This window comes from Phyllostomus discolor, chromosome 14 (assembly GCF_004126475.2).
Source record: "Phyllostomus discolor isolate MPI-MPIP mPhyDis1 chromosome 14, mPhyDis1.pri.v3, whole genome shotgun sequence".
In the NCBI taxonomy this organism is placed as follows: Eukaryota; Metazoa; Chordata; class Mammalia; order Chiroptera; family Phyllostomidae; genus Phyllostomus; species Phyllostomus discolor.
This window is the reverse complement of record NC_040916.2, coordinates 44,858,523-44,877,134: the sequence shown is the minus strand read 5'-3', so window position 1 is coordinate 44,877,134 and position 18,612 is coordinate 44,858,523. Positions and strand designations below refer to the sequence as shown.

At 36.9% G+C, this 18,612-nt stretch overlaps 1 protein-coding gene across 4 annotated transcripts in view; it reads left to right on the top strand.

Annotated features, from left to right (window-relative positions):
* Positions 1–18,612, top strand: part of ARNT (aryl hydrocarbon receptor nuclear translocator) — a 62,725-nt gene that overhangs the window by 22,821 nt on the left and 21,292 nt on the right. For 2 of the 4 annotated variants that reach the window (XM_028502508.2, XM_036015358.1), the window contains exons 2-6: positions 2,447–2,561; positions 6,315–6,359; positions 10,870–10,914; positions 13,962–14,006; positions 16,031–16,244. In XM_028502508.2, coding sequence (XP_028358309.1) covers positions 2,447–2,561; positions 6,315–6,359; positions 10,870–10,914; positions 13,962–14,006; positions 16,031–16,244 — 464 coding nt within the window. The remainder of the gene's footprint in view (positions 1–2,446; positions 2,562–6,314; positions 6,360–10,869; positions 10,915–13,961; positions 14,007–16,030; positions 16,245–18,612) is intronic. The other 2 variants (XM_028502509.2, XM_036015359.1) reach the window with 1 other exon arrangement.

The following is an 18,612-nucleotide window of genomic DNA, read 5'->3' as shown; positions in this document are numbered from 1 at the left end:
ATCGCCATCAGCTGCCCCATCATATTTTCCTGAATCTCATCAGTGGTCTGAAATCTCTTCTCTTTCAGAGGTGATTTTAGTTTTGGGGAAAGCCAGAAGTCACAGGGTGCCAGATCTGGACTGTAAGGGGGCTGAGTCACCTGGATGATTTGATGTTTTGCCAAAAATCTCTGCACAACACATGTGATACATGAGAGGGCGTGTTGTTGTGATGAAGCTGCCAGTCACCAGTTGCCCATTGCTGCGACCCTCTGAATCATCCCAATAGTTTCCATGGAGGAACGTTCAAGGTTAACACAAAATTTCATGCAGATTCGCTGTTCTACTCCCTCAGTCATTTTGAATGTGATGGCCACACAGTACACATGCTCACTCAAGGGTGTCTACCACCCCCACTGACTAGTACAGTGAGGTCGTCACTGTTCACACACGTGCACTCCAGTCCAGTCTCCTTGGCAGCCAGATGAACGTGCAAACCATTCTCATTATATAAACAATGGCTGGACTTTTTCTGGACAGACCTCGTATGTGACATTTAATAAGAAAATTTTGTAAAATAAATTAATGGGAATCGAACACTTTCCTATTTGAGAATTAAAAAGGTACTTTAAATAAAAAATACTGAGTATTGGCACAGGAGCAGGAAAATAAGTTCATACAGAATAAAAGTTTAGAAGGAGATCAGTTATCTAGATACTTAAGGTATAATAAAGGAGCCACTTCAGGTGAGTGAGGAAAGTATATACTATTCAACAGATTATATTAGAAGCTATCCATTTGGAAGGAAATAAAGTCCCATTTTATGCTATGCAGAGATAATGGTAATAAATTTTAGATGGATTAAAAATCTGAATGTTAAAAACAAAAGTATGAGAAAATATGGAAATAATCTAGAGGTTGGGGAGCTTTCCTAAACATGATAGAAATCCAGGAATTATTTAGGAAAACATTGATAAACGTAACAATATAAAAATGCAAAATTTTGCCCTTGTTGGTTTCTCAGTGGATTGAGTGACAGCCTGCGAACATAAAGGTCCCAGGTTTGATTCCCAGTCAGACCACAGGCTTGGGTTGTGGGCCAGGTCCCCTGGTTGGGGGCATGCGAGAGGCAACTGGTTGATATATCTCTGGCACATCAATGTTTCTCTTCCTCTTTCTCCCTGCCTTCTCTCTAAAAATAAATAAAATCTTTTAGAAATGCAAAATTTGTATAGTTATTCAAAATGTATAATAGACAAAGGTCTCTGTTTTTATGTATTGATAGATCCTATAAATTCATTAGAAAAAGTCTATATTCAGCATAAAATTATTAAAGGTAGGAAGTCAACTCATTGATTTCAGATGACTAATAAATATCAAAAGAAACAATACAAATTAAAACATGTATTTTTAATTGAATTTACTGGATTAATAAATGTATATAGGTTTTCAGGTGTAATAATGTACAATTTTAATCTGCCAGATTTGGTAAAATGAAAAAGTATAATATCCAGTGCAGGTGAAGGAAATAGTTACTCTCTTATTCTGTCAGTGGGAGCATACATTAGAGCAGTCTTCTTGAAGTGTAATTTAGAGTATCCATCAAAATTTTAAATGCTTATACCCTTGGACACAGTGAATTCCATCTCTAGGAATCTCTCCTAAAATAGCAAAAGAGAATTTAAAGTTGTATATGTAAATGTTCTTGGAGCATTTTTTATAATAGTAAAAGTAAAAAAATTATAACATAAATAGAATACAATAGAGTATGTTTATACAATCAAAATCATAAAGAATGAGGTATATATATGCGTGTCATTGTGTTTGTGGATATGAATATCAATGATGTATATTTAAATGACAAAAGCAAGTTGCAGTTAGGATTCCCTTTTTATTAAAAAAAGTGCCTGTTTTTGATTAGAGAGATACATATATATAATCTGAGAAAAAAAGTAAAAGATAAGGTGAGCTTACTGTTAACAGTGGTTCTTTCTTGGGGTGAGGTTGCATTGGAAGGAGAGGGAAGGATAAAGGGGGCAGGAAAGGGAGACATAATGAGGGACTCAAAGTTTTAGTACTCTATAATTTTTTTGACTATCAGAATTTAGGTGATTTTCATTTTTTGGATTCTCTGTATTAATAAAACAAATAACAGGAGCTAAGTTATATACATATGTTTGTTGCATGAGTGCAATGTATAAACAAGTTTGTATGTGTTTTAGATTAATACTTTATAACTATTAATATGTTTTTTAAAGTGAAGTGGGAGGAGCTGAAGTGTAGGGAAATCTTTTACAGGTGTAAGAATTCAAGAAGAGCAATCTGGATATGAACATTTGTGTTTTCTAGCAAACTACTGTGATTTTTATCTATAGTTTGAGACTTTCTTTTGGCCAACTTGATGACGATGGTGATGGTAAGCAAGGACCATCTTTTTTAATTGTGTATTTCTGTTTTTCACTGACAGAAATGACATCAGATGTACCATCACTGGGTCCATCCATTGCCTCTGGGAACCCTGGGCCTGGGATTCAAGGTGGAGGAGCCATAAATGTCCAGAGACCTATTAAGCGGCGACCAGGGTGAGTTTGGGGTATATTGTGTCATGAATGTCTCTCCCGATAACCAGCCTGATTTACTTAGTTGTTGAGTCCTCTTGGCTATTCCTCACTCTCTCACTTTAACTGGTTACTTATTACACTGCTCTCAAATAACTCCTTTTAGTCCCTCAACTTTTCTTAATGTAGAATTGATGTTTTTCTTTAAAAATTTTTAAAAATAATTTTATTTATTGATTTTTAGAGTAAGAAGGCGGGGGGTACACTAATTCATTGTTTCATTTGTTTATGCATTCATTGGTGGATTGTTCTGTGCCCTGACCTGGAATCAAACCTCTGTCCTTGGCATATCAGGTTGATGCTCTAACCAACTGAGTTACCCAGCCAGGGCTAGAATTGTGTTTTTTTCTAAGTTTCTTTTCTTTTTTCTTGTTTAAAAAAGATTTTATTTATTTTTAGAGAGAGGGAAAGGGAGGGAGAAAGTGAGGGAAAGAAACATTGATTGGTTCCTCTCACCAGGGGGACCAAACCCCACAACCTAGGCATGTGCCCTGACTGGAAAGGGGAACTGCTGACCTTTTACTTTGTGGGACAATGCCCAATCAACTGAATCACACCAGTCAGGGCAGACTTTTTACTTTTAAGAATGTATTTATTTTTCTAAAAGGATTTTATTTATTAATTTTAGACAGAGGGGGAAGGGAGGGAGAAAGAGAGGGAGAGAAACATCGATGTGTGGTTGTTTCAGATTTGCTCTGTCACACACCGCCTCTGGGGATCTGGCCCCCACAACCCAGGCATGTTCCCTGCCTGGGAATCAAACCGGCAACCCTTTGCTTTGCAGGCTGGTTCTCAACCCACTGAGCTACTAGCCAGGGCTACTTTTATGAATTTAGAGAATGCTGAACTCTAAGAATATTTCTTCCTTAAGTTATTGATATGTTGCTTGATTTGGAATGGAGAGGCCATTCACTTCTGAAAGTATTTATGAAATGCCTGATTAGTGTAAGGCATTGTGCTGATTGCTAGTGGGATATGAAGATAAGTAAGATACAGCCTTTGTCTTTAAGTTGCTTGTGTTCTGACAGGGATCATCACTATATACATAAATATAATACAAGATAGAATATGCCAAGTTTCCTAAGAAAGGAATAAGGACAGTGCTCTGTGTTTCATGGTAAGGGAATATTGCAGTTGGTTGGTAAAATTTAGGAAAGACTTTAGAAAGGAGATTGCTTTAGATAGGCCTGGAAGCAGGGGTCCTATTTTAATCCACTTTTTTGGTATTAAATTTTCCTTTTTTCTTTCCTTTCTTTTCAAAAAATATGTAGTTAATACTATAGCCAGTTTTTTAAGTTTTATAATATCAGTAGCAATGCAGGAGTGATTCCTGGGTTAAGGTGGTGACATGAGTAACATATTAAGATTTGCTCTGTCTTCAATGGCTTTACATATTTAACTTATTTTCTGAGACTTAGGGTGAGTAAGTAACTTACTCAGGATTCTAAAGTAAATGGGAGATCTGTGATATGAACCTTGGGACATTAGCTTTAGAAACCACTCTCTTAAACAGGGTTATGGCTGTACAAGTATATATATACAGCATCAGTCTTGAAAGTGTTTGTTCTCCTTCCTCCCTGTAGTCCTTGAATACCTGTCAAAATCTACCCAATAACTACATTTCTAAGAACCTACCCTAAAGAAATAACTTGAAATAGAAAAAAAATTATGTATAAACATATTCATTGAGCATTACATATAATAGCAAAATCTTCAAAGACAATTTAAATGTTCAGAAATAGGAATTAAGTAATCTATTTATGTAACTTAACAATGATATATACATAGAATATGGAACAATATGAAAAGAAGGGTTATTATATGAGGTCTGTCTGGAAAAAGTTCAGCTATTGTTAACATAATAAGAACAATCTGCACAATGTCGATGTAACCTGGCTGCCAAGGAGACTGGACTGGAGTGCACGTGTGTGAACAGTGACGACCTCACTGTACTAGTCAGTGGGGGTGGTAGACACCCTTGAGTGAGCATGTGTACTGTGTGGCCATCACATTCAAAATGACTGAGGGAGTAGAACAGCGAATCTGCATGAAATTTTGTGTTAACCTTGAACGTTCCTCCATGGAAACTATTGGGATGATTCAGAGGGTCGCAGCAATGGGCAACTGGTGACTGGCAGCTTCATCACAACAACACGCCCTCTCATGTATCACATGTCTTGTGCAGAGATTTTTGGCAAAACATCAAATCATCCAGGTGACTCAGCCCCCTTACAGTCCAGATCTGGCACCCTGTGACTTCTGGCTTTCCCCAAAACTAAAATCACCTCTGAAAGAGAAGAGATTTCAGACCACTGATGAGATTCAGGAAAATATGATGGGGCAGCTGATGGCGATTGGGAGAACTGTGTGAGGTCCCAAGGTGCCTACTTTGAAGGGAACTGAGGTGTCATTGCCCTATGTACAATGTTTCTTGTGTCTTGTATCTTCTTCAGTAAACGTCTCTATTTTTCATATTACATGTTTGGATACCTTCTGGAAAGACCTCCTACTTCTTTCTGCTTATGGAACAATGGAGTAGATATACTTCTCCCTATTCACCCTGCTAAATACAACTAAATGTGAACATTATGCATAAAACAAACATAAGAATACTCTAAAAGGTGAAGAGAATGTAGATGAGCTAGGGACCACAGGACTTGAGCAATGATATGGTGATGAGTCCCCCTGGGTTTTCTTTTTGCCTCATTTATCCTAGACACAGAGCTGGAAAAGTCAGCAACCTGGCAACATGAAGGGGAACAGACTAAAAACAGCTCCCCACCCAAAGCCTGCTCTCTCTAGCCACAGGTCCAGCAAAAGAGCAGCTTACCAAGTCAGGACATTTTTGTATCTTCTTCAGTAAATGTCTTTATTTTCCATATTACATGGCTGGATACCTTCTGAACAGACCTCATATATTGCTCCATAGTACCATGTGTCACAGTAGTATCGATGCCAATAGATCACTGTGTTAAGGTGGTCGTGTGAGTAATGTTTAAGTTTAGTAGAGTGCAGAGGTTAATAGCTTGGTTTACCTTGTTACCTATAATCTTCCCTGATTCCCTGAAATGAAAGTCACCTCTGCTTTCTTTGAACAGCAGTAGCATATTGATTATGCTCCTCACACAGCACTTTCCCATTCTCACTTGTTTTATATTTGTTTTTCTATGTACAAAAAGCCCCTTGAAGGCAAGTCTTCTTGTTTTCACCTCATCTGGAACAATGTCTTGAGTGTGGCATATGTTACATGTTTACTAGAAAAATGAAGGGAAAAAACAGTATTTAACAATCTACTGAGGTCTTAAGTCACTCTCTTATGCAAATGACAGTGGTTTGAAAGATGTTTGAGAAAGCTGGTAACAGCTTAGAGTAGATTATAGAAAAGAAAAATGGAACTTAATTATTCATATTAATTTTTTAGTGGAGTCCTACTCCTTTTGTAGAGGTTGTACCTCATGTAAAACTTTGGCAAAGGTTAATTGCTACCCTGAGAAAATGTAAGGTAGCCATAGGTACTCTTTTTTGATTGCCCAATTTCTTTGTCTAGTTTGATACAACAGGGAAGAGGTAACATAGCTCTGTTTGACTTCTGTCTACTTCCTCTTTCCTTCTTCCATTTGGGTGGGTGTTCAAGTAGCTTATGGGTTGAGAAATTTTAATTTCTTAATGTTCTGTATTATTAGTAGGCTTATACTATTTATTGTTGGCTTTTCCCAGGTTGGATTTTGACGATGATGGAGAAGGGAACAGTAAATTTTTGAGGTAAGATTTTGAAAAACTTTTTGTAGATTTCTGATGTTAAATATTAGTTCATGATCTTTATATTTCTGACTTACAATATTTTTCTCTTTAGGTCTAAGGGAATGCTTCATCCTAAAACTAAACTTCTCTATCATATTGTACCCATAAAATTTTCAAACATTTTGTTAATAGCTGCAGAGGAAGGAGCTCTTTGAGGAGGTCAGAGAATTTACCAGACTATCTGTGTCAGTTATCTATTGCTGGGTGTATGGCTTAAAAACAAAGATTTCTTATTTCTCAGAATTCTGTGGCTTGGCTGGGGGGATAGTTATTCTGCTGATCTTTCCTAGACTCACTTATAAGACTGCATTCCGCTAGTTGATCAGCTGGCAACTAGACTCAGCTGACATGGCTGAATATCTCTTTCTTGTTGGTTTTTTATCCTTAAGGAGGCCAAGAGGTCAGGTTGAGTTTCCTTATATGGTGATGGCTATAATCCAGAGGGTAAATTCTAATCCTTTGGATTGTGGGATTTATGATATGTTTTGATAAGTAAATGGCTATCTAGCCTCTGCTCTGTATTGACATATGCTGATGTTCCATTGGTCAAAGCAAGTCATTTGTCTGAGTCTGAGTCAATGTGGGAGGGGCCTACACAAGGGAGTAGATGCTGGGAAGTGCAATTCATTGGTGGGTCATCCTGTGATACCCCTTGACTTCTCCTACAAAACAGGAGTTGGAGTTTGTATTTTTGAATCATGACTCTTTTGGAGCATGGAGAATGGACTTTTTAATATATTGATGGAGTTCTTTCAGAGATGGGAAATATTTATTCTTGCAGAGACCCATTACTTGGCTTTGTTTTTAAATAAGGAAAGCAATGAAAGTCAAAGAAAGGATGATAACCTTGACTGCAATCTGCATTTTTTTCCCCAAAGTTGAAAATACAGGAGTGGGCAAAAGTGGGTTAATAATAAAAAAATACAATAATCAATAAATAATGATAGAAGTATCTGTGTTTCACATATTCACATCTGTAAACCTACTTTTGCCCGCCCTGTATGTTCATGCACTGAGAAGAACTATTCTAAATACTAGGTGTTCTGACATCGTTGGTAGAGTTTCAGAGCCTTGACATTCTTAAAAATTATTTTATAGATGTTGTCTGGAGAATATAACAAAATATATAAACAAAAGAGGTAATAAGTTACAGCTTTCAAAATTAGCATGCACCAGCCCTAGCCAGGTGGCTCATTTGATTAGAGCATCCTCTAATGCACCAAAAAATTGTGGGTTGGATTCCCGGTCAGGGCATATACCTAGGTTGAGGGTTTGATCCCTGGTTAGGTAGCACATGGGAAGTAAGCGATTAATGTTTCTCACATCTGTGTTTCTCGCTCTGCCTTCCTTTCTTAAAATCAATAAACATACCCTCAGGTGAGGATAAAAAAAAAGTAGCCTGAATCAAAAAGATTCAGTGTTACTTTGCAGATACAGTGCAAATAAGGCTTTCACTCAAGACCAGACTAGAAAATTTTAATTGTTAAAAAATGTATCAATGGTCAAATAAAGAAATTTTGTAATACATGTCTCAGGCATACTTATTCACTTGGTAAAATGAATTGTGACAGTTTTTTTTTTTTTTTTACTGGCTGAGGAAAGGACAAACGAGCCTTTTATTTTATTTATTTATTTTTAAAAGATTTTATTCATTTCCAGAGAGAGGAGAAGGGAAGGAGAGAAACATCAATGTTATGAGAGAAACACTGATCAGTTGCCTCTTCCATGCCCCTAGCCGGGGACCTTGCCACAACCCAGGAGTGTGCCCTGACTGGGAATTGAACCTGCAGTCTTTCTGTTTGCAGGCCCTCATGTGTGCCACACCAGCCAGGGCACAAATGAACCTAATTAGATTTGCATATACAGTTGACCCTTTGAACAACATGGGGATTAGGGGCAGTGACCCCTACGCAGTTGAAAATTCTTGTATGACTTTTTTAAAACATCCTCACATGAGGATGTGTTTATTGATTTGAAAGAGAGAGATGTGGGAGAGAAACATTGATCGGTTGCCTTCCATATGCACCTGGATGAGGGGTTGAACCTGCAATCTAAGGTATGTGCCCTGACTGGGGATCGAACTCACAGCTTTTTGATGTACAGAATGATGCTCCGGCTAACCGAGCCACAGCCAGAGCCCTCATATAATTTTTGATTCCCCCCAAACTTAAGTCATCCCTTGGTATCCACAAGGGATTAGTTCCAGGACTCCTCCATGGATGCTAAAATTCATGGATGCTATGTGTTCCTTACATAAAATGGCACAGAGCAATGCATACTGTCAATCCTTCACATCCATGGATTCCAAACCTTGAATCTAAAATACTGTTTCAATCCATTGTTGGTTGAATCCACAGATGTGTGAAACCCAGGGATGTGGAGGGCCATCTGTATATTGAAGAAAATCCACATGTAAATGGACCCACACAGCTCAACCCCATGACTACCAGATGTTGTGGAAATAAAGGCAGTGACTCAAGGCTAGAGCTAATCGATAGGTATAAGTAAGACTAGTTTTTACCCTGTCTCATTCATATAGATGACACAATTCCATTAAGTGTGTCTACCATTATAATTTAGGATTTCCAATTGGAGAAATTCCCAGTAAAACAGTTTGAAAAAGTCTATCTTCCCCAGAAATGAAAACTTCTTATTGATACTCATTATCTTAAGAACTGTAGAATATTTTCTCCAATATTTTGCAAATATTCCTGTATGGTGGCCAAGTCATGGCTGTTGTTTTTGAAGGGTTATCTGAATATCTGAAGGGTTCAGCAACTAGTGAGGAGCAATACAAGGCTTAACTTTAAACATTACTTTAAGAAAAAAAGATGTCAATGACAGAACTAAGCATTATAAAACTAAACAATGGCAAACAGTTTACAATATGAGCATTATGTAAAAACAAGCAGAGGATATTATGAGTGTGTGTATATGCACACACACATTTAAACACACATAATGAATATTTTTGGAAGGATACTTAAACTGGAAACTATTGTTGTTTAAGGGGAAGAGTTCTGAAGTCCTGAAGTAAAAAAGATACGTGTTTTCACTACTTAAAACTTTGAACTGTTTAAAATTTTGCAACAAAATATATCACCTTTTAAAACTTAGTTAATAAACTAATAAATAAATCAAAGCTGGGCACTCACATAATAAAATAGTTCCTTAAAAAATAGGGCTCCTTTAGAGTTCATCATCATGAAGTTCTTATTATATGAAATGTTCAATGGACTTACCTAAGAAAAAGAAGATCAAAACTATCAACAGTTAAATGATAACAAACTCACAACTATCAACAACTGAACCTAAAAGACAAAAACAAACTAAGCAACCAACTAGAACAGAAACAGAATCACAGAAATGGGGATCACGTGGAGGGTTATCAGTTGGGATGTGGAGGAGGGGAATGGGAGGAAAAGGTATGGGGAATAAGAAGCATAAATGGTAGGTACAAAATAGACAGGGGAAGGTTAAGAGTGGTGTAGGAAATGGAGAAGCCAAAGAACTTAACGTGTACAGCTTTCATGTTCATGACTCATGGGCATGAACTAAGGGTGGGGGAAATGCTGGAGGGAAGTGGGTACAGGGCCGAGGGGGGATAAAGGGGAGGAAAAAGCCAGACAACTGGAACAGCATAATCAATAAAAGATACTTTAAAAAAATAGGCCTTCTTTATTTGTCAAGTGGATGATACTCTGCAATGCAGACACTACCTAGATAATACTATATGAAGAATACAATGGCAGAACAACAACAACAAAATAAACAATTAAAAATGGGCAAAGGACTTGAACGGACATTTTTACAAAGAAGATACACAGATGGGCAAAAAGCAAATGAAAAGCTGTTCAACACCACTAACTGGAAAAGGGTCAGCTGTAGTGTATGATTCTACTTACATAAGGTAGCTAACACAGTCAAAAATAGCGAAACAGAAAGTCAAATGATGGTTGTCAGGAGCAGGCAGCCATGTGGGGGATTGGAATGGAAATATAGTGTTCAGTGGGTATAGTTTCAGTGGATCTATAGTAAAGATAGTTTCAGTGGGTAAAGATGAGAAAGTTCAAGAGATCTTTTGCACAACAGTGTGAATATAGTTAGCACTACTAAACTGTACTTTTAAAAATGGTTAAGATGGTTAAGTTTTATATTACATGTTTTTTGCCATAATTACAAAAAACCAACTATCCCAGACCTTAGAGTGGTGCTGACAGGGCAGTCAGCGGTGCCCTCATATGATCATCATTTTTTGGAGGGGAGGAGGCAAAGTGTCTGATAAGTAAGAGTAAAGGAGACATTAGAAACTTGAGAACTTGTAATGGATTTTTAAAGTCTTATGGAATGCTGTTACTATCTCTATGGATTTGTGGTGCTTTACTGTTGAATATTTTTACCCCTTTCTAGTTTTCATTTCAGAGTGAAATGGATATAACGAGTATAATGGTTTACTTTTTTTTTCCTTTAGGTGTGATGATGATCAGATGTCTAATGATAAGGAGCGGTTTGCCAGGTAATATAGTAGAACATCTTGTTTCATGTTTTAGGATCAGGCAATTCAAGCATACTGAGTTTTAATTTTATTTCAATGAGAGATAATTTCTCTGTCCAGTCTCTTTTCTGTTCTGAAAGCTGGCGAACTTGGTATTATAATAATTACCATTTATGTTCAGGTAATGGTTTCAAACTAATGATGCATTACACGTAGAGTTTTTTTTTTAAATGTGTATAATGGGTAGCTGTGCGGTGTGTTTGCTGTGTGTCCACAGGAACACAAACAATATAGATTTCTTGGCTGAATTTATTACTAAGTGAATCTACAAAATAAAATGGTTTTATTCTTCTGAAAATGACAACAGAGAAACAATTTTTGTAAAGATGAGTTTCGATTGAAATAAATTTGTTTAAATTAGCCATCAAGATGGAAAATACTTTGCTTTTCATTAAATAGTAAATCCTGTTCAACTCAGATATTGGTTTTACTCTTAGAAAGTTTATTCTGTATATTTAATAATAAAATTATTAAATAATATAACTATTTAATAATAGCATATTGTTTTTTAAAAATGGAGTTTTCAGCTACTTCAGAAAAATGAATCCTTAAAAATCCAGTGCTTAACTGTGCACTTAGTATGTATTTATTGCCAATGCTGCTGGTCTAGGGACCACACTTTGAGAACCACTGATGTAGAGGCCTAAGAAATACCAGTCAGAGTAGTTTAAACCTTCTCTGAAGCAGGAAAATGCCATCATAAGCTTTGAATGAGAGGATACTATACAAAATGCACATGGGATTTTTCTATAGTAACAGTATCTAGGATTGAAGCACGAAAGTCAGGGAGGTAGCAAGGAGGCTATTGAAATAATCATCATGAGGGCCATGGGTAGAGTGGTGGCAATGGAAATAGGAAAGGAGTGAGTTTAAGAGGTTTTTGAAGAATTTGTTTATCAAAATAGATACTCGTAAACACTTCAGGATTGGAACCATCTCTAAAATTGAGAAGCTAATCGTAGATATTTGGGAAATAGTTTTTAAGCTGCATTAGAAGTCAGGCCATCAAATAGTAGTGGTGGTATACATTTACATTCTCTTGACTGAAATTCCAGAAATCTATGAAAACATGACCTGAACTATTTTAATCTTACTTGCCCTGCTTAAAGTATTTATAAATTTCATTCAGAAATATTAGAGCGGATAAGGGATTATGGATCTGAAGTAGGAGGAGGCAGTAGTGATAGGAATTTTGGATATTTTAACTTTCAAACAACACAATTTATTCTTTTAAGATAAGATTTGTTAAACTAGTTCGTCTCATACATCTTCCTTGGAAATTCAGTAGAGGGTCTTCTAAAGCTAAAAATGCATAGATTTTTCTCAACTTTAAAAAAATGATTTGTAGTTGGTTAAAGAACTAAAATAACCCAATAAATGTGACACTTTAAGCTATGTAATGTCACTCATTTCTCTTTCTCTGCTCATAATATATGTAAATTTTCACATTTAAAAGTTCTCAGTTATTACATTTATTTTGGGTCTCCTTTTATCTGCTGGCTGTTTCATAGAAATTTTGTCATATATTGATAAAATCATTGTGCTTGTCATTTTTGATAGCCTGGTAAAATGTCATACTTAGACTATTTTTTGATATTTCTTAATCTATTTTTAGATATATGAGGTCTGTCTAGAAGGTATCTAGCCACATACTATGAAAAATACATTCATTGAAGAAGATAGAAGAAGCATTGTACATAGGACAGTGACGCCTCAGTCCCCTTCAAAGTAGAAATCTTGGAACCTCACACAGTTCTCCCAATTGCCATCAGCTGCCCCATCATATTTTCCTGAATCTCATCAGTGGTCTGAAATCTCTTCTCTTTCAGAGGTGATTTTAGTTTTGGGGAAAGCCAGAAGTCACAGGGTGCCAGATCTGGACTGTAAGGGGGCTGAGTCACCTGGATGATTTGATGTTTTGCCAAAAATCTCTGCACAACACATGTGATGCATGAGAGGGCGTGTTGTTGTGATGAAGCTGCCAGTCACCAGTTGCCCATTGCTGCGACCCTCTGAATCATCCCAGTAGTTTCCATGGAGGAATGTTCAAGCTTAACACAAAATTTCATGCAGATTCGCTGTTCTACTCCCTCAGTCATTTTGAATGTGATGGCCACACAGTACACATGCTCACTCGAGGGTGTCTACCACCCCCACTGACTAGTACAGTGAGGTCGTCACTGTTCACACACGTGCACTCCAGTCCAGTCTCCTTGGCAGCCAGATGAACGTGCAAACCATTCTCATTATATAAACAATGGCTGGACTTTTTCTGGACAGACCTCATATATATTTAAAGTGGAATTGATTAATGATACACTGGCCTACCAACACCTTGGTGTTTCTTCAGCTGCCACCAATCCTTACAGTATTTCAGTTATCCAGAGAAACTTAGCAGCAGTCCTCTGTGGCTCCCTCTAGGGGGAGAGTTGCTACTGGATACTACTTTAGGATCAAATCAACTACAGGAGAAATGCCAGAAACCTAGCTCTTAGTTTGAGCTATATAATTTTCCAGTAAAACCTGATTGGTTACTCTGTCTGTGAGTACATGTGTGCATGCTTGTGTGTTACAGATTGTATTTGTGATCACTTGTTTGACGTTCTTATCATGATTTCCTCTTTGATTATTTGGATATCATTTTCTTTACAGATTGGGAGCAGTGTGTGAGAATGATCTTGTTCAATCTGTGTATATCCTTGATTTTTATAGAGATTGACTGCCAAAATGCTTTCTATGTTCAGACTGTGTTAATTTATAATAAATATTGGCCTGTCTTTTGTGTTGGCCTTTTTCTTATTACTTTTTCTTCATCCAAACAGGTGGCTTTGTAGAATTATAGGCAAGGTTCCTGTCCATATTTCTATTTTTCCTCTGTTCTGTGAATTTATTTTGTTCTATTTCTTTTCCTGTCCTTTCTACCTCCTCCTTACCTTCCTTCCTTCTTCTCTTCTTTCCTTTTTTCTTTTTATTTAAATTTTAGCTTAGTTCATTAATTCTGTTTTTAGGTCGGATGATGAGCAGAGCTCTGCGGATAAGGAGAGACTCGCCAGGTAGGAGAACAGTATCTTTCAGCATGATGAAGCAGATAATTCTGCTTTTTCTATCCTTTTTCTTACTCTGCTCTTTTCTTCCCCTTCCTGTTTGCGTTTTTCCTTATCTGTGGCAAGAGGGGACAAGATTTTTTAGATGTTTGTGTGTAATAGGAATTTTGGCTTACCCCATCAGAAAATGAGTGGTGAGTTGAGGGAACTTTACTTAGGAATTTAAAAAATTACTTGTATAGTTTTCTCTTTTCCTCTTTATCTTGGCACCAAGCTTCACAGAACAAAAAGCTTTTAGGAACAATGCAGCTGTGCCAATTGGTCCTTTTGCAGGGAAATATTCTTTTATCAGAAAAATTAATAAATATGCCTGTGTTTGCAATTAGTTCATGATCTTTAGGGCTCAGCTTTTATTTCATACCCATCTAGAAAGCTCATCCTTATTTCCCTGAGTAGACTCACAGCCCAGATTACTATGTCACAGCAGTACTGGTGTTGCTTTGATGATTGAATCTTTTTGGTTTCAGCAGCCTTGATGTGGCTGTTTAAAAGATCAGCCTTCTGGACTTCAGTGTCAGAAATCTGTCGTTACTAGGAAGATAGGTGCTTTAAGTTTGAGAGCAGAATTTTAATGTTTCTTAGACAAAATAACTACATATGGGCCTCTGTGGTGAGACCTTTTCTCTACTTTTCTGTTTTCTGGTCTCTGATTTGGGATGACTCAGTAGGTGATACCTCATAAAGGAGATACCCATTTTTACTACTCTCCACAACTTCTCTTCTCTGTCATTACCTCTTTCAGCTGGGTCACAGGCTCATTTTGCTGCCATTTCAACTCCTACTGACTCTTTCACCCTCCAGAAAACTGATTTGGCATGGTATGGTGGGAAGAGCATTGCATTCATTGAGTATGAAGGCAGCCGTTGGAAAACTCAAATTGCTTGACCTTAGTTTGCTCTTCTCATAAAAAAGAGATTTATGTTAGATTAGTATTATTTTTCTTTTTATTTTGACAAAGAACTTTTGTTCAAACAGAATCCTTACATGGTAATAGAAGTAAATGAAAGGATAAAGTAAAGCTGTCCAGGTAGCAGAAATGCACCGTGCTGTTTGGGTCTCTCTTTGAGGGATCCTTATGGATGACACTGAGGAACTATTGGGCTTTTCAAAAATCCAATTTGAAAGTACTGGATTATTATTTTTAACAATGATATCATTCTGTTTTAATTTTGAGGATGTCAGTATTGGAGATGTGATCTACTTACCCTGATGAAATACAAAATGTCTGTTTTCAGGCCTTTTCATCCTCCTCCCTACTTCACTCCTACTCTCCAACTCCCTTTGTCCCAAACTGGGGTCCCTATGAGGGATCTCTAATAGATGGTGTCTTACATTCTCTTGAGCTTAGTGCACTGGCACCACATCAAGATAAAGAAAGTAGGACTTCATGCATGAGAGGGACAGATAAAACTTCAAAATCTTTTAATTCTTTTTTCTAGTGTTGAGAATAAGAGGGGAGCTTAGAACATACATTATTTTATAGATCAGCAGTATTTATACTATATCATCAGTTCTTGTATCAGCTGTTGAACAACATACTTGTGTTGGAAATAATTGGTCATTTTATGTTTTCAGCCTTTAAATGGTAGAATTAGTAAATATGGAGTGAGCCAAGCTGAGATTATTTGTCTCTCAGGAACTTAAGTGACTAAAATTAGTTAGAAAATCAGTCCTTTCTTTAAAACATTTTTTTTTTTGTTCTGAGGGAGTGGTAATTTTCATAGAAGATGAAGTTTTCAGGAGATAGAACTGCTGGTATCTGCATATTCTCTGTCTGCCTTGCTAATTTCTATTCCATGCTTGCTGTACATGAGAATGTTGGCAAATCTCACTCTAATTTCTGAGACCTAAGCATCCCTAAATCTAAATACTACATTTCTTCAGCAGATTACTTGGTATCCATATCACTCTCTGTGCTCCCAGATGTTCAGATGTGACCTTTTGGATGGGACTTGTCCTCTCTCTCTATGCAGGGAAAATCATAGTGAAATTGAACGACGGCGACGGAACAAGATGACAGCCTACATCACAGAACTGTCAGACATGGTGCCCACCTGTAGTGCCCTGGCTCGAAAACCAGACAAGCTAACCATCTTACGCATGGCAGTTTCTCACATGAAGTCTTTGCGGGGAACTGGCAATACATCCACTGATGGCACCTACAAGCCGTCTTTCCTCACTGATCAGGTCTCTGGGATGTACAGCTCTGGGAGGGTCTAGAATCTGTTGAAAGTTTTTATCTTTTGTAGTAGGTGACCATAATCCTGAATATTGGGAGTCATAGCACAGCTGAATCTGTAGATTGTTTAAAGGGCAAGAATTGAGCTCTCAAGGAAAAATTCACACTGTGGGAAAAGTGAGTTTTGATCCTTGGCTATAACATTTATTAACATTGGAACAGTGAGCAGACTTAAGAAAACTATTTAACAAGCTTACAAGTATTTTAGAACTTCACTCATGAATACAGCATAAAAGGTGGAAGAAGAGCAGTGGAGTCACAGGGAGAAGAGATGACTGTGTCCAGGGAACCAGTCCTCTTCCTTGTCTCTAGGATTATAGAAGATGGGAGAAATTTATTTCTTCCCGAAGCAGCTTCTAGTTTTAGTGATACAAGGAGTCTGACAAGCACTCATCATTGCTTAGTGATGTGTTGTTCCTTGATGATGCATTATGAAAAGAATCAAGAAGGCAAAAACATTTCTAGACTTTCATGAACTCAGTCTGAATATGAGTATGTGAGTGGCAGGATACATACATAAATGAAAAGCAATAGGAAAATGCATACAGAGAAAAAATACCTTTTTAAAAAAAACTGTAAAGACTTCTGTAAAGACTTCCAAGAGTAAGGAAGCCATATTCTATTTTGATTTTAAAAATTACACAGAGTTACTGCAGAAAAAGTTGGAAAATCCAGGAAGTATAAGGAAAAAAATTAACCTATAATACCACTCTTTTAGTAAAAGGATTAAAAGCAAGGAAGGAATATCATTTGGAAGAAACAGTAAGAAGACTTTTCCAAATCAGATGATCTGTGTGAAAGCACATATAGCACAGATTTTATGTATATGTACATTGAAATAGTTAATCAGTTTGTTTTGACAGTACTCATACAGATACTGACTGAACAAATTTTATTTGTACACCTTTTGTGAGCTAACCAGATGCTTGTTCTGTGAGAAATATAAAGAATGATAAGAGATTGTTGCTGATGGAAACACATGTAAATAAATAAATCATATGATAAACACAGCTCTGTAGTAAAGGTACAGTAATAAGTCCTGTAGAAGTGCAAATATGAAAAACAAAGAATAGGGGAGCAGTGTTGTAAGTTTTGGGAATAACCTGAGCAATGTGATAACAAAGCCCAGTGAGAATGGTTGGATTTTTCAAAGAAAAGTAGTTTAGTGTACCTTGGGAGATGATGATAGGAAAGTAGGCTGGGATTTGACTGATGATGGAATATTTAGGTGTTATGTCAAAGATTTAAGATTTTAATTTTTAAGCAGTGGGAGTCGTCAAGAATGTTTTAGCAGAAGCCCTGACTGGGTAGCAGAGCATCATCCTGATACATCAAGGTTGTAGGATTGATCCCCCGTCAGGGCACATGCCAGAATCAGCCTGTTTTCACTAATTATCAGTCAGAATCCACTTATGTTTCTCTCTCAAATCAATAAGTAAAAATTTAAAAAACTATATTAGTAGATGTGCTAGCTTTTTAAGAATGGATTGGTATAATATGACCGGGGCAATGACATAGTATAAAGCTGAGTTATGCTCATGAGAGAGATTAGACAGATTTTGAGACATGTAGCTTGAGACAGAGGAGGTACTTTTGAGAAGGAATGCTGGGAGAGCACCAAGGATTGTTTTTTGGAAAGGGAAATAATGACAAGTTTTGAGATATGAGTTACTGGTAGAATGTCTATTAGGAAACATTACAGATACTTGAAATCTAGGTCTGTTTAAAGATCCAGAAAAAAATTAGGCAAGTTTAGAGATGTAGATTTGGTGTTCATAGCAGGGAGGAGTAGATATAATTTCTCAGGGAGAGATTATGGATAGAGAAGAGAATTTAAGATAGAACATTTGAATATGCCTATACTTAAGACCTGAAGAAAGGAAAGGGAGCCTGAAGCAGAGAAGGGACGTTTACAAAGGAAGCAAAGGTTGGCATATGAGGTCATAGAAGCTAGAAGAAAATAAAATTTAAAAGATAGAATGGACGGCACTGTCAGATTATGCAGAGAGATGGAATAAAATAATAAAGAGCCAGGAAAGGGGACTTGAACTGGCAATTAGGAGAGTTTGACTTTGTAGTTAGTAACCTCCTGAAAAAAAAACATGAATGCTCTGGTTTAAAGTAAAGATTGTAGTGGGATTGAGAAATGAAAGATAAGAGACTAGAGCCAATGAGTACAACATTATTCTTAGTATATAGTCTTGGCACTGAAAAAGAGAGATGAGTTGGGCAGAGTTGAGGGAAGAAATGTGTAGAATTGAGAAAAGTTGATCATAATTATATATCTGAGGTGCAAGAAAGAGAAAACCAGAGTAT